General features: G+C 32.3%; 1 protein-coding gene across 1 annotated transcript; it reads left to right on the top strand.

The window, feature by feature from the left end:
- Positions 1-12,184, top strand: LOC108905306. Its single transcript, XM_018708114.2, has 7 exons — positions 1-825; positions 1,143-1,452; positions 4,426-4,847; positions 4,984-5,297; positions 5,377-5,550; positions 6,641-6,817; positions 11,964-12,184. The coding sequence occupies exons 1-7, from the start codon at positions 14-16 to the stop codon at positions 12,182-12,184; spliced, it is 2,430 nt and encodes an 809-aa protein (XP_018563630.1). The 5' UTR covers positions 1-13.
- Positions 12,185-14,066: the final 1,882 nt, after the last annotated feature.

Below are 14,066 nucleotides of genomic sequence, written 5' to 3'. Positions count from 1 at the left end.
GAACTGTTAAACAATGTCTGAAGAAAATAATATAGCAGATATGGCAAAGGATCCACAGATTCAATATGATCCGTTTATAAACATTCTACTACTTGGTGAAACTGGAGTAGGGAAATCTACATTCATAAATTCTGTTGTAAATTATTTAACATTCCCGGAATTTGAGATAGCTGCACAGGAAAACCTAATAACACTGATATCTTCACAATTCACTGTGCAAGATAAAAATGGTGGATATCACGAAGTTGAAATTGGTTCTAGCCTTGAAGATGATAAAAATGAATGCGTTAATGTAGGTATGTCAGCAACCCAAGACGTAAAATCATATGTATTTCCCATATGGAATGGTGCATTAAAAGTTCGCTTGATTGACACGCCAGGAATTGGTGATGGAAGGGGTATTGATCAAGATGACATGAATTGTGAAAGAATTCTTAGTTATATTGGATATCTTCACGAACTGCATGCCATTTGCTATCTGTTTAAACCAACAAACTCCAGAATAACCATTTATTTTGAATATTGCATGACTCAGATTATCTCACGTCTAGAAAAGTCAGCAAGCAGAAATATTATTTTTATTTTTACCAATGCCAGAGATACAGATTATACTGCAGGAGAGACTTATCCTATTTTAAAAAAGGTTGTTGCTAACATTAAAGCAAGACCGCCGTATGTGGACATTCCCCTGGGTAAGAATGTTTTCTGTTTTGACAATGAAGCTTTTCGTTATCTGACTGCAATTAAACAGAATATTGAATTTAACCCTAGAACAGCACAAAGAAATCATGAGAGTTGGACTTGGTCAGTTGAACAATGTAACAAGTAAGTTGAGTTTTCTAGTCATTACATGCCTTTGAATTATTTTATTTCTTATGTGGGTAAAATAAATTAAATTTAAAGATATTAAGCTATATATTTCAAATAAATTTGAAATAAAGTAAAATTACAGGAGCTATTAAAATAGGTATATATTTCTTAAAAAAAATTGATTAAATGTCACATTATACAACTCAAAACTTGCAACTGCTTTACATAAACTATTTCTTCTATAAGTAAGAGTATGATACTATTGTTGATTAGAAAATAAGTCACATATTTATTATTTCAAACTGAGTTCTAAAATTATTGTTGTTTTACAGCTTGATAGAATACATTATTGGAGATTCCAAAAATCCTCCATTGCAACCCTATATTATAAAGAACACAAATGCCATCAATGAGGTTCAAAGGCTCATAATACAGCTGTTACATCCACTTGCCGAAATATCTCTACTTATCAGTAACAATGTTTTTGCTCTACAAAGGCATAAGGAAGATTTAGATACGAGCTCTAATACTATAGATGAATTGAGGAAAAAATTATACATGCCCGTAATAGATCTAGAAGTGATGGAATTGTCACAACCTGTTACAATATGTACCAGCAAAAAATGTACAGAGATATATAAGGTATATATTCCTTTTTTTTTTCTATAATTTCCTAGTGCAGTCTGAAAGATGCATGTAATGCTCCAAAAATTTGGAGAAGCTTAAATTTCAAAAAAAAGAGTAATTTTAAGGGGGAACAACTTTAACATTCGTTTCTCAACCTTAATTTCCGACCTTTCTGGCTTGATAAAAAAATAATTAAGTAAAACAAAACCTACATTCTAAAGTAGAAAACCTGTCCGAAAATATTGTGGCAAATTTTTGAAGCAATTGGTTGAGCTATTTTCCAAATAATTTTTTGGGAACCGTCTTTTGAGATAATCACATTTGAAGTTTCACGAATAATTCACACAATTGTGAACTTAGTCGCTCGCTAGTTTCTCAGTAAATCGCCCATAACTTACAGTTCTTGGAATATCAAGTTTACATTTACACACAAATATTCTTCATATTCCAAACTTGGACAATTTTTTTTAGAAAAATTGATTTTTGTAAAAAATTCGTAATACATAATACATAATATCATATTGAGAAAACTTGTTTTTACTTTACCGTTAATCTGCGATTCCTAGACCATAGAATAGGCTCTCCGCAGCACTGGCTGTATCTTCTACTGTGATCTCTTTACGGGTCATATTGTCAGTTTTGACTTCGGCTTTACGCATGTGTTCCGTATCTTCAATATTGCAATGCTGATCAGCATTTCGTGCTATCTTTTCTGCTATCCATTTCACAACTTTCACAGAACGTTGCACAAAATAATAAATGTTGCTCACTGCTGCACATTGATGGTAGAATGACATTCTAGCTAGACAGACTGTTATAATAATACCTGCTAGACACTGACAAAAGAGTCTGGGCCAGGCTGTGCAACGGGCAGCCGGCTGCTCGACCGCGTTCTGATAAATTGCCCATAACTTCCACAATTATTGGAATTTCAATATGAAATTTACACACAAATGTTCTTAAGATTACAAAATTTGTGATGAGTAAAAAAATTAAAAAAAAAACATTTTTTCCTAGTCGGATATTCCCACTTTATAATAAATTTTATGTATATAGGGAATATATTTTGCGGACTTTCAGTGATCATTTTTTTTAAGTTTTTTGTCATTTTTCATTTGTAGTAGATCTAGCCATCAAACCTTAAGGTATTGAAAATACACGGGGACACCTCACGATCAATTTTGGTTTCACCGGATTTTGCAATGCAATCCTTAATAATACCATTTCTTAATAATCAACCCTCTATAAAATGGATTATACACTATTTTTCACCAAGACACAAAAATATGTATAAAATTACCTGTTAATAACAAGCAGAGGAAACAGAATCTGATTAGTGAATATAACAGGTGTGACGTTATCCATATCCACATTATCTAGTAGGACCAGAATCGATAGAGTCGTCGTCTCAAAAATTTCGTAACAAAAAAATCATTACTCCTTTATAATGTATCTTCAACTGTCTTTATTTTGCCATAGACGGATAGAAAATAAGTAATTATAATTAGCAATGCAGCCTGCTTGATAATAATAATATGCCACCTCCTCTCCCATACAACTCTCCGACTTCTGGGCTAATTCTTGTGGTTAGAATGAGTAGAGATATTTAAAAAAAAATGTTCACAGACTCATTAGTCATTACATAAACAACATTACATAAAAAAATCTGACACATTGTTACCATGTGGCGTTAAATTTTTATTTTAACAGAGATTGACAGGAAATAAGTAATTGCATTAATAAACGGTCCCACTTTCATTTGTTAGCCCGTATGAGGGGGATAAAATGGGGAGAAAAAATTTGATACCTCGTTATAATGTGCCTTTGAGTTTTTATTTTACCATAGATCCACACGAAATAAGTAAGTACTTATTTCCTGTCGATATATGGTAAAATAAAAACTTGAAAGCACATTATAACGAAGTAACAAATTTTTTTATGAAATTCACCCCATTTCATTCCCCCGTACGGGCTAACTAATGGAAATGGACCTGTCAATCTGTGATAAAATAAAAATTTAACTGCACATTATAATGGAGCATTGAGCATTTTTTTATGTAATGTAGTTCATTTCATCCCTGTATGGGGTGACGAATGAATCTGGGATCTTCGCTCGTTATAATTACTTATTTGCTATCAATCTATGCTAAACTAAAAACAGTCGAAGACATATGAAGCACCATTGATTCATTTTACGAAATTTTTGAAGTGACGACTTTATCGATTCTAGTCCTACTAGAAAATGTGAATGTGGATAATTTTTTCAGTTCACACATGTGTGGATATACTTACTGTATCATTTAATTCAGGCAAGTGACTTTGTTAAAATATGGATTTAACCTGTGTAATAGTGATATAAGTAAATGTGATATAGAAGAGGATATACCATTAGCATTATTAATGAGATTAATTTAAAAACATACTCAATATTTAATGATGATTTAATAAGTTCAAATTCAAATACATATTTGTTATTGATTGTATTGATGCGATCAAATCAAAACTGACTTTGAAGATGAGGAACTTGTAGCTACTATTTTAAGAATTTCAGAAACACATAAAATATTAAAATAGTTGTTTTTTGAGCTTTAGCAATTTTAACATCACTAAGAATATTTGTCAACTTCTACACTTAAATACAAATCAGAAATAGTTAACACAAAACGGAAAAGAGCAAAGTAAGTGGCAGTTAAAGATTATTTAAAATAAGCAATAGATCTTTGGAAGATTGTGTGTATATTCTTAAATGCCTATATGTTTGTAGGGATATTATTGTTGTTTTTTTCCCATATTTTTAGTTACATTCGTAGTAAGTTTATGCTATTTAATTTTTTTATGCATTTTGATAAATGTATTATATTATTATTTGCTTCCTCTCTATATAAGAAATACTTGTATATAATGGACATTTTAGGATTGTCAGTAGATGTCTGCTATTAGGAGGTTATACTGTATTTATTTGTTTAAATCAAAATCTTTTACTTTTAGGTAGGAGAACTTAATAAATATCATTACAAACAAATATGCCACGATCCCTGTTCTCTTCGAAATGTCCCTAAAGAAATAATAGGAAGCCCTGAATTACTACATTGTTCAGCTATTAATTCGTTTACAAAAGCTTGCATACAGTGCCAGTGTGACTTTTCCACACACATGCACATTTATTATTTGACAAAAACGGTGGAAAACAAAGTAGTTGATAAAAACATACAAAAAAACATAAATAACAAAAAAGCAGTATTGGAAAATTCCCAAAAGTTAATAAAACATATCTCTACAAGAAAAAATGAACTTGATGAGGAGCATAATGTAATTATAAAAACATGTGCTAAATTTGCACATTTTCTGGAGAATAATACAACACCATTCAGTGACTCTTATAAGGAATATATTGAATACTTGATTACACGGTAAGATTTTTAACATGTACTGTATCAATCCCTTGAGTATACTATTTCCTAACAGTTTATATAATCAATGGTCAAACAAATCATATATTAAGAAAAAAAACATTTCAATTTGTCTGAAATATCCTTTTTTCTGCAGTGAGAAATCTTTGGGACAATTAGCAAAAAAGGCCATTGTTGATCATCTGGAAAAAACTTTAAGAGAATATCAAGAAGCTAAGCGTTTCTTTGATGAGTTACTCTCACTGCAAAAGAAAACTGGCAGTAATATATTAATAACACCACAGGATATTCAAGAAAACATACAGAAGTTGTACACATTGAAGCATAATGGTAAGAAGATCAAAGGACTTTGTGAGTGTCAAACAGAATCACGTACTCGAGAACATAAATCCAAGGAGTATGTTCACAAGGTGTTTTCGTTATTCAACCAGGGAAAAGGAAAAAAGAAGTGTAAGTCATTTATCCTCTTTTAGCTACACATTTCACTTTACCTTTGTGATTGTTCACTAAATCTTTTTCTTTTCTGCAGCTCAAAATAAAAAATGGTCCCAAAGTCCTCCTTCAGAAAATAAAGAACTATTTCTCACAGGCCAAGTTGGTTCTGAGAATCGACAATATCAAGATAATTCCATGGAATATCTTCTTCCTGATGAATCTCAAAGTAATTCCCAAGACATTCCAAATCCAGACATTGAATTTTCAGGTACTTCTGTCACTGTGTCAACCACAACATGCTGTTTTTTGATGTTAAAATCTCTTATTACTAAATTTAAACTTATATAGTTTTACAGTAGCGCAGGTCTAGCCGTTAACCGTAGAGTCTTTGAGCAAAAATAATTCCTCTTATGCTAGCAGTTTTCATTTAGGCTTCTCTTTTTTAAGATACAGGGTATTAAAATTACAACTTAAAAAAAATCTTTGTAGAAAGCTTATCATAAATTTCGACATTGTCACAAGCAAATTGTAATATAATAAAAAATTTATCTAGTTGGTTATTGGTTATAAATAACAATTAACTTTTTATTTAAGGCAAAATATTAAATATGAAAATTGTTCCAAGAAATAATGATGACCTTTTTATGACGATTAGTACTTAGTAGTGTTCCTAAAAAGTGCGACAAACTAATATTTTTTTGAATGGAACACCCTGTACGTTTTTGAATTTTTTTTATCACAATTTCATTCTTTTAACTTCATTTCGCTTTACATTTGTGACAGTGCATAATTTTGAACTTCGTATTAGTAGACAGCACAATTAAAATATAGTTTAACACATCATGTCCATCAAATTCGTTTATTTTTTTTAATTCCAGTTAAATAATAATTTCATGCAAATATAAAACGATACAAGGCAGGGTTCGTAGCGACTTGAAAAACCGGGAATTCATTATTCTTCATAAAAAATAGGGAATAGTCAGGGAATTTTAATTGTACTCATGAAAGTCAGGGAATTTGATGTTTGCAACTGGAAATTTTGTGAAAGCCAACCCTGAGTTTTTGAAAGAGAAAACTATTTGTGTTTTTTAAACCTTTATAAGATGTTCTTTGGGTTTAAAAAAAGATTATGGAGTCCAGTCTAGAAAAAGTTTAATGCATAAACACCAATTATAGTATGTAAAAATGAACTACAAGTGATTTGGATTTTTTTTATGTCGGGGAAAATCTGAAATAGTCGGGGAATTCTATATTACTTTTGAACTATGAACCCTGCAAGGCAATTTTTTTCACGATTTCATTATTTTAGGTACATTTTACTTTACATTTGTGACAGTTCAATAATTTTTTTTCTGCAGCTCAGAGTACAAAATCGCCCCAAAGTCCTCGTTCAGTAAAAGAACTATTGCTCACAGGCCAAGTTCCTGAGAACACTCAGAATCCACAATACCAAGATAATTCTATGGAATATCCTCCCCCTGATGAATCTCAAAGTCATTCCCAAGACATTCCAAATGCAGATATTGAACTTCCAGGTAAGTATAAGAAAAATCGGCCGGTCAACTGTGCCAAACCGTACATGTTGTTTTTTAATGCTAAAAACTCTTATTGCTAAATGAGTTGCTGAATTTAAAGTTATACAGGGTGTTACAATAAGTAGGTCAAGCTGTTAACCATAGAGTCTGGGCAAAAATAATGCCTCTTATGCCAGTTTTCATTTAGACTCTCTTTTTTACAATACAGGGTGCCAAAGTTACAACTTAAAAAAAGAATATTTGCTTATCATAAATTCTGACATCTATAAATTACAGGCAAAATGTAATATGATCAAAAATTTATCTCGTATAAATTTTTATTTAATTTTCAAAATACTGTTTCAAACAGTACACCATTATTGTTATCATCTCGTGACATACTAGACAATGGATATTATTACAGTAAACTTCCTATTTAAGTAACTTGTCTCTGTCTCCCTATTAGTTGAACTTATTAACCTCTTGAATGCCTTGATCTTTTGTGAGAAGTGCACTGTTCCCTAGCTTGATCCCTTTTTGCGCTAACTTATATAATATACAGTACGCGCCTAAAGTATGGAATAAATTCAGTAAAAACGAAACAAATTTTTTTTTGGGAAAAGTCCTTGAACAGGTTGATTTTTTAATTAAAAAATACATATTTTAGCATAAAAGGCGATTTTCAACCGTCATTTGTTTTCGAGAAATGACGACATTTTTTCTTGATTCTGAAAGATTGTTTCATTGTCGATCCGACAGTATTAAAATGTTGCCAGGAATAGGAATGTGTTCGAGTAAATGACGATTGAATGTTAGAAAACCCAAATCAATTAAAATAAAGCAAAAACGTTATCAAATTTAGTTTTTCGAAATGCCTGTAAAGTTTTTTATGGATCACGTAGGTGTATTTACAAAATGTCACTGTCATATCGATTTTCTAAATATTGTAAGCGATATAAAAATTATTATTGAATTTAAAGTATTACGGCACATTTAACTGGCACACAAAGAATTGAAATTATAATTCTTATCGGATGCGGGGATAAGACTAGAACACAGCAGAAAAGTTTGCGATTTATTTAATGAAAAACATCCAGATCGCCGTATCAGCCAATCAACAGTCAGTAAGATATAATCTAAATTTAGAGAAACTGGCAATGTTGTAGATATTCCAAAACCTGGACGTCCAAGCGTTAATGAAGATCACAAACAGAACATTTTGATAAGTATGGTAGATAATCCTCATAATACTTCACGATTGGTTGCAGTAAACAATGAAATTAGTCAGACCACAGTGCTACGTATCCTGAGGCAGGAAAAATATCATCTTGTGCGGGAACTCAATGAAGACGATCCCGACCGCCGCTTACACTCTTGTGAAATTATGATGGATTTATGTCAAGTAAATAGAGATTTACACTGGCAAATACTTTTTTCAGACGAGGCCACGTTTTGTCTCATGATACAGTGGACCGTCAAACTTGCAGGTATTGGAGTCGGGAAAATCCTCATTGGATAGCAGAGACACATACCAAACACCCACAGAAATGTGTGGGCTGGAATAGTTGACAACAGAATAGTAGGGCCTTTCTTCTTTGAAGGAATCCTTACAGGAGAAAGATATTTAGAGTTTTTACAAAATGACCTTGTTCCAGCGCTAACGATAATGGCCCTGATATTCCTGATGACACCATATGGTTTCAGCAAGACGGTGCACCTCTGCACTATGCGCGCCCTGTTCAAGACTTTCTGGACAATTGTTTTCCTAGGAGGTGGATCGGCAGACGAGGACCAGTAGAATGGCTCACGAGATCCCCAGATCTTACACCCCTGGACTATTTCTTATGGGGCTACTTAAAGTCCAAAGTGACCACATAATTTAAAAGAACTCCAAAATTGTATTATAGATGACATACACAGAGTTACCCCAGAAATAATTCATAATGTGCAAGAAGAATTTCTACACAGACTTGCGTATTGTCAAGAAGTCAGTGGGTGGCAATTCGAACACTTAATTTAGGTAGAAAACTTAATGAATGAATAAAATTACGTTTTTTAACATTCAATCGTCATTTACTCGAAAACTTTCCTCTGTAAGATGGCAACATTTTAATACTGTCGGATCGACAATGAAACGATCTTTCAGAATCAAGAAAAAATATATATTTAAAAAAAATGTCGATAATGTCATTGCTCCAAAACAAATGATGGTTGAAAATCGCCTTATATGCTAAAATATGTATTTTTTAAATTAAAAATCGACCTGTTCGAGGATTTTTCCCAAAAAAAATTTGTTTCATTTTTACTTAATTTATTCCATACTTTAGGCGTGTACTATATACATCATATTATTATTGAGTTTACAATAGAATTTCAGTCGTCACAAGTAGTATACTATTTTTATATTATAATGGAATGATAATATATTAAAATTCATAATGGTACATGTACCCATTTTAGCTATTCAAAAAAAAATTTTTGAATTTTATTAAGATAATGTCATTACATTCATCGACCTGTTCGAGGATTTTTCCCAAAAAAAATTTGTTTCGTTTTTACTTAATTTATTCCATACTTTAGGCGTGTACTGTATACATCATATTATTATTGAGTTTACAATAGAATTTCAGTCGTCACAAGTAGTATACTATTTTTATATTATAATGGAATGATAACATATTAAAATTCATAATGGTACATGTACCCATTTTAGCTATTCAAAAAAAGATTTTTGAATTTTATTAAGATAATGTAATGAAATGCTTAAATCCGTTTTTCTCAGAAATGGAGCATTTTATCAAAAGAAATAAAGAGTACCTTTTTTGTAGAGGAAATGAAGATATATCAAATTATGTTGACATCTGAATTTGAAAATTTCGACAAACAAAACAGTAGGGGCAAATTTTAGCTGACGACCCCCCAATTGAGACACCCCTGACTGAAATTTTTGAAAAATTTTATAATGACCTATTTCGACATTTAATGAGCGTTCATGGTGTCAAAATTCATAATTTTCCTTCAACCCGTTTCGGAAATATTAAAAAAAAATATATTTTTTGAGGCCCCATTTAGGGGGGCATAGCTCCCTTAGGAAGCATATCTCGACCCATGTTTATAGGAAAAAATATTCTTATTTTTTGCAATAGAATCAAGTGGTAAATTATTGGACATTAATTTATGAGACACCTGTATACAGGGTGTCCCGAAAGTCATGCAACAAAATTTGGTCATAGATTCTTAAGACAAAATTAGGAGACCCGTATTTTTTCTTTTTGCCCCTAAAGAAGTCTTTTTTATATCTCAAAACCATGTTGTACAGGAGTTTTATGACATGTGGAATCTCACAGTGCTACGCTTTTTTTCGAGAAACCCTCTTAAGGCACTTTTGGGCCCTCTTGTCTTTGGAACCAGAAAAATTTGGTCGCAAATTTGATTTTTTTTTAAATTATTAGTTAGCTAGAAAGCCATTGAATCTAGAAACTTTTTTATCACTTGATATTTGTTTCGTAAAACGAAATGGTTTTGAAGAAAATGACGAATCATGATATGCATTCGATCACATTTTGACATTTTTCTCGAAAACATTGCATTTTACGAAAAAAGTATAAAGAGACAAAAAGTTTCTAAATTTAATGGCTTTCTAGTGGACTGATAATTTTTAAGAAATTTTTAAATATGGGACCAAATTTTTTTGGCTCCAAGGACAAGGGGCCCACGAAAAATTGTCTTAAGGGCCCCATATTCTTTAAATAGTGTTTCCGCAAAGACAAATAATTTCAAACATTTAACAACTGAATAATCTAAACCTTATCAAATAATAGGAATGTTATGTCATGCCACCTGAGTATTTTCAAAGACGCCGCAGTAAAACGAATAAACANGCATTCGACCTAGCGCAGGTGGCGCTCTCTATGAGCTACAAGCAAACCATGGATATATTTCAATCTCTCGCCCCAAAAAACCCCTAACACCAAAATTTCATCTCGATATGAGCATTTATTATGAAATAAATAAGAAAAAACTAAAATAATATTTTGCATTAAACACCCTGTATCTCTGTAGGTATCAATTTTTGGACTAAGGTGAGTTTGTCTAAATCGCAATATTTTCACGTCAGCAATCTAGTCATGAATTTTGGCCCATTACATCGCGACCACCCTGTATATTTTTTGAGGCCCCATTTAGGGGGGCATAGCTCCCTTAGGAAGCATTTCTCGACCCATGTTTATAGGAAAATATATTCTTATTTTTTGCAATAGAATCAAGTGGTAAATTATTGGACATTAATTTATGAGACACCTGTATACAGGGTATCCCGAAAGTCATGCAACAAAATTTGGTCATAGATTCTTAAGACAAATTTAGGGGACCCGTATTTTTTCTTTTTGCCAAATGGCCCCCTCTTTCGGAGTTACCGCCCCCTGAAATCTGCCCCTAAAGAAGTCTTTTTTATATCTCAAAACCATGTACAGGAGTTTTATGACATGTGGAATCTCACAGTGCTATGCTTTTTTTCGAGAAACCCTCTTAAGGCACTTTTTCGTGGGCACCCTTGTCTTTGGAACCAGAAAAATTTAGTCGCAAATTTGATTTTTTTTTAAATTATTAGTTAGCTAGAAAGCCATTGAATCTAGAAACTTTTTTATCTCTTGATATTTGTTTCGTAAAAAGCAATGTTTTTGAAGAAAATGGCGAATCATGATATGCATTCGATCACATTTTGACTTTTTTCTCGAAAACATTGCATTTTACGAAAAAAGTATAAAGACAAAAAGTTTCTAAATTTAATGGCTTTCTAGTGGACTGATAATTTTTAAGAAATTTAAATATGGGACCAAACTTTTTTGGCTCCAAAGACAAGGGGCCCACGAAAAATTGTCTTATGGGGATTCCCCACCAAAAATCGTCGCACCATCAGATTCCACATGTCATAAAACCCCTGTGTACCAAATTTAGTGATTCTCATACAACAGGGTTCTGAGATATAAAAAAAAGATTATTCTTAGGGGTGGACTTCAGGGGGCTGTAACTCCTAAAGAGGGGGCCATTTGGCAAAAATAAAAAATACTGGTCGCCTAAATTTGTCCTAAGAATCTGTGACCAAATTTTGTTGCATAAATTTCGGGACACCCTGTATAAGCACATTTACCGTTCTTTATTATAACAGCAACTCACAGCCAGATTGACAACAACGAGGAAATGGAAGCAGCCCGAGCTGGATACGAGTCTCCACTTCCAGCAAACGAGGAGTTTTTTTCCCCGCTCCAATTTTGTTTACACGATCTACAAGGGCACAGTTGCAAACGGTGTTCTTATAATAAACTTCAAAGAAATCCTCAAGACATTCCAGGACTTTGTTCTAAATTTTCTGATAATGCAGATGTATAAGATAAAAATATATAGATATTATTAATAAAGATTATTGAAAAACATTTACATTTTGAACCCTTTTCCATACAACAAATTATATTTTAAATGTTTTTAAAACGGGTGAGACCACAAAATTAACAATCTTAAAATGCTAACAGATGGTTCAGACTTGATTAAAATAGATATTTTCCAAAAATTTATATATTTTTAATTTTTACGATTTGGGAATTTTTCTTGTTTACGTATAGAAAAACTTAGTTTCAATTTATAAGAACTGAGAAAAGTGCAGGTACCGAAGCAAAGTGAATGTGCTGACTCTAGACACTAGATATATGGATTTAGTCATTATCTGGGAGCTTAAACTGTTGAAGCCCCCAAATTTCAATATATAGGCCGAAAGCGTAAATGTACTCTAATAAATAGGTCGACAATTGATAGCAAGCTAAAAAAATTGAAGCCTACAAGGTCTTGTCAATACTACAGGAAATAAATTTGCCTTCAAACGTTTACAAAAAAATGCTTTCCAATGCATATGAGGTACTCCTTAAGAGCAATTCAGAAACGCTTTTAACAGATTTTAGACGGAAATGTGTTTATAGCTATAACTGTGATTAATTTAAATGCTGATTTTTAACGATAATGTAAGAAGTGAAATTTTTAATTAGGTAAAAGTAAATCAGCTAGAGCTGTTTAAAATCGGTACAATCAAATTATGGTTCAAAAAAAAAAAATAGTCACGTGGTTTGTAATCATTTATGAAATGTCTGTATTTGTTGTAAACATATTGACACAAAACATGTCAATGACATGTCTCACATTTTTTTTATATAAATATAAATTCAAATAAATAGGTGATAATAATTTATTTAATTTTTACTCATTGTCTTTACAGCTGCATATTTAATTTATTATTTACCAGTACCAGTACCAGTAGGAATACTTTAGAACAAATACCTACTATGTATATGTATAACTCGTTTATCTATAGAGTGAGTAACCACACCAGTTACGGCTCTTGTACACCGATCGGCAAAATAACCGATAAATTTTTAATTTACACAAAGTTACCTACTTTGGTAAATACATCTTTACACACAAAATCGTTGCCGGCAAGTGTGACGGACGGCTGCCGATCGGTAAAACAACGCTCGTGTGTAAGAGCTGTTAGCTGTTAGGGCAGTTAGGGATGTTCTGTGACTTAAACTTAAAAAAGCTTATTCTATATTTGTGACCTTAGTCACTCTTTATAATTTCGGCCGCCGAGTATAGTTTAGTACTATATTATCTATGCCTTTCACTCGACAAGGTCTGCGGTCTACCTACATTTTTAACACGTGGTGCTTCCTCCATGTAGTACATACATATGAGGTACATACCTATATTAATAAATTTACAATTTGTAGAAGACATTAGTAAAAACAGAAACAAATAGTTTTTGGAAAAGTACATACTTCTGAGCAATTTAAATTTTCTGCCCGATTTGGTTTTTACACAGTATAGAAAATTTCTATGTCAACATCTTCGAGCATATACTCCAAAGAGGATAAATTAATCTTTGATACTACTGGAGAATGGAGATAGCATGTCATTGCGAAATAAATGTGTGGCTGAGTGTGCGACAGGAACCAACAGTAGCTCAGTATTTGCTGTCTCACTCTAGCACGCCACGATTGGTTGGAAATGCATGCTCCAACCAATCGCGGCGTGCTAGAGTGGGACAGCAAATACTCAGCTATTCTCTGTCTCTCTCGCACACTTAGCCACACTTTTCGCAATGGCGTGCTACCTCCGGTAGTGAATGCTCGAAGGTCAATATTGTCCCAGCGTAAGCAAAGGTAACGTCAACGTTACGTTGTGATTTAATTCGTTACAATTATAATATTAATGTAATTTCTATGAG

The sequence above is a fragment of the Anoplophora glabripennis genome, unplaced genomic scaffold, assembly GCF_000390285.2.
Source record: "Anoplophora glabripennis isolate ALB-LARVAE unplaced genomic scaffold, Agla_2.0 scaffold217, whole genome shotgun sequence".
In the NCBI taxonomy this organism is placed as follows: domain Eukaryota; kingdom Metazoa; phylum Arthropoda; class Insecta; order Coleoptera; family Cerambycidae; genus Anoplophora; species Anoplophora glabripennis.
This window is presented reverse-complemented; position numbering and strand designations above follow the sequence as displayed.

Bases quoted from the DNA above. Each gene is read 5' to 3' on its own strand.
- LOC108905306 (XM_018708114.2), top strand. From the start codon at position 14: ATGTCTGAAGAAAATAATATAGCAGATATGGCAAAGGATCCACAGATT. The intron at 5,551-6,640 runs GTACTTCTGTCA...TTTTTTCTGCAG, and splicing joins TCCAGACATTGAATTTTCAG to CTCAGAGTACAAAATCGCCC. The intron at 6,818-11,963 runs GTAAGTATAAGA...TTATTATAACAG, and splicing joins TGCAGATATTGAACTTCCAG to CAACTCACAGCCAGATTGAC.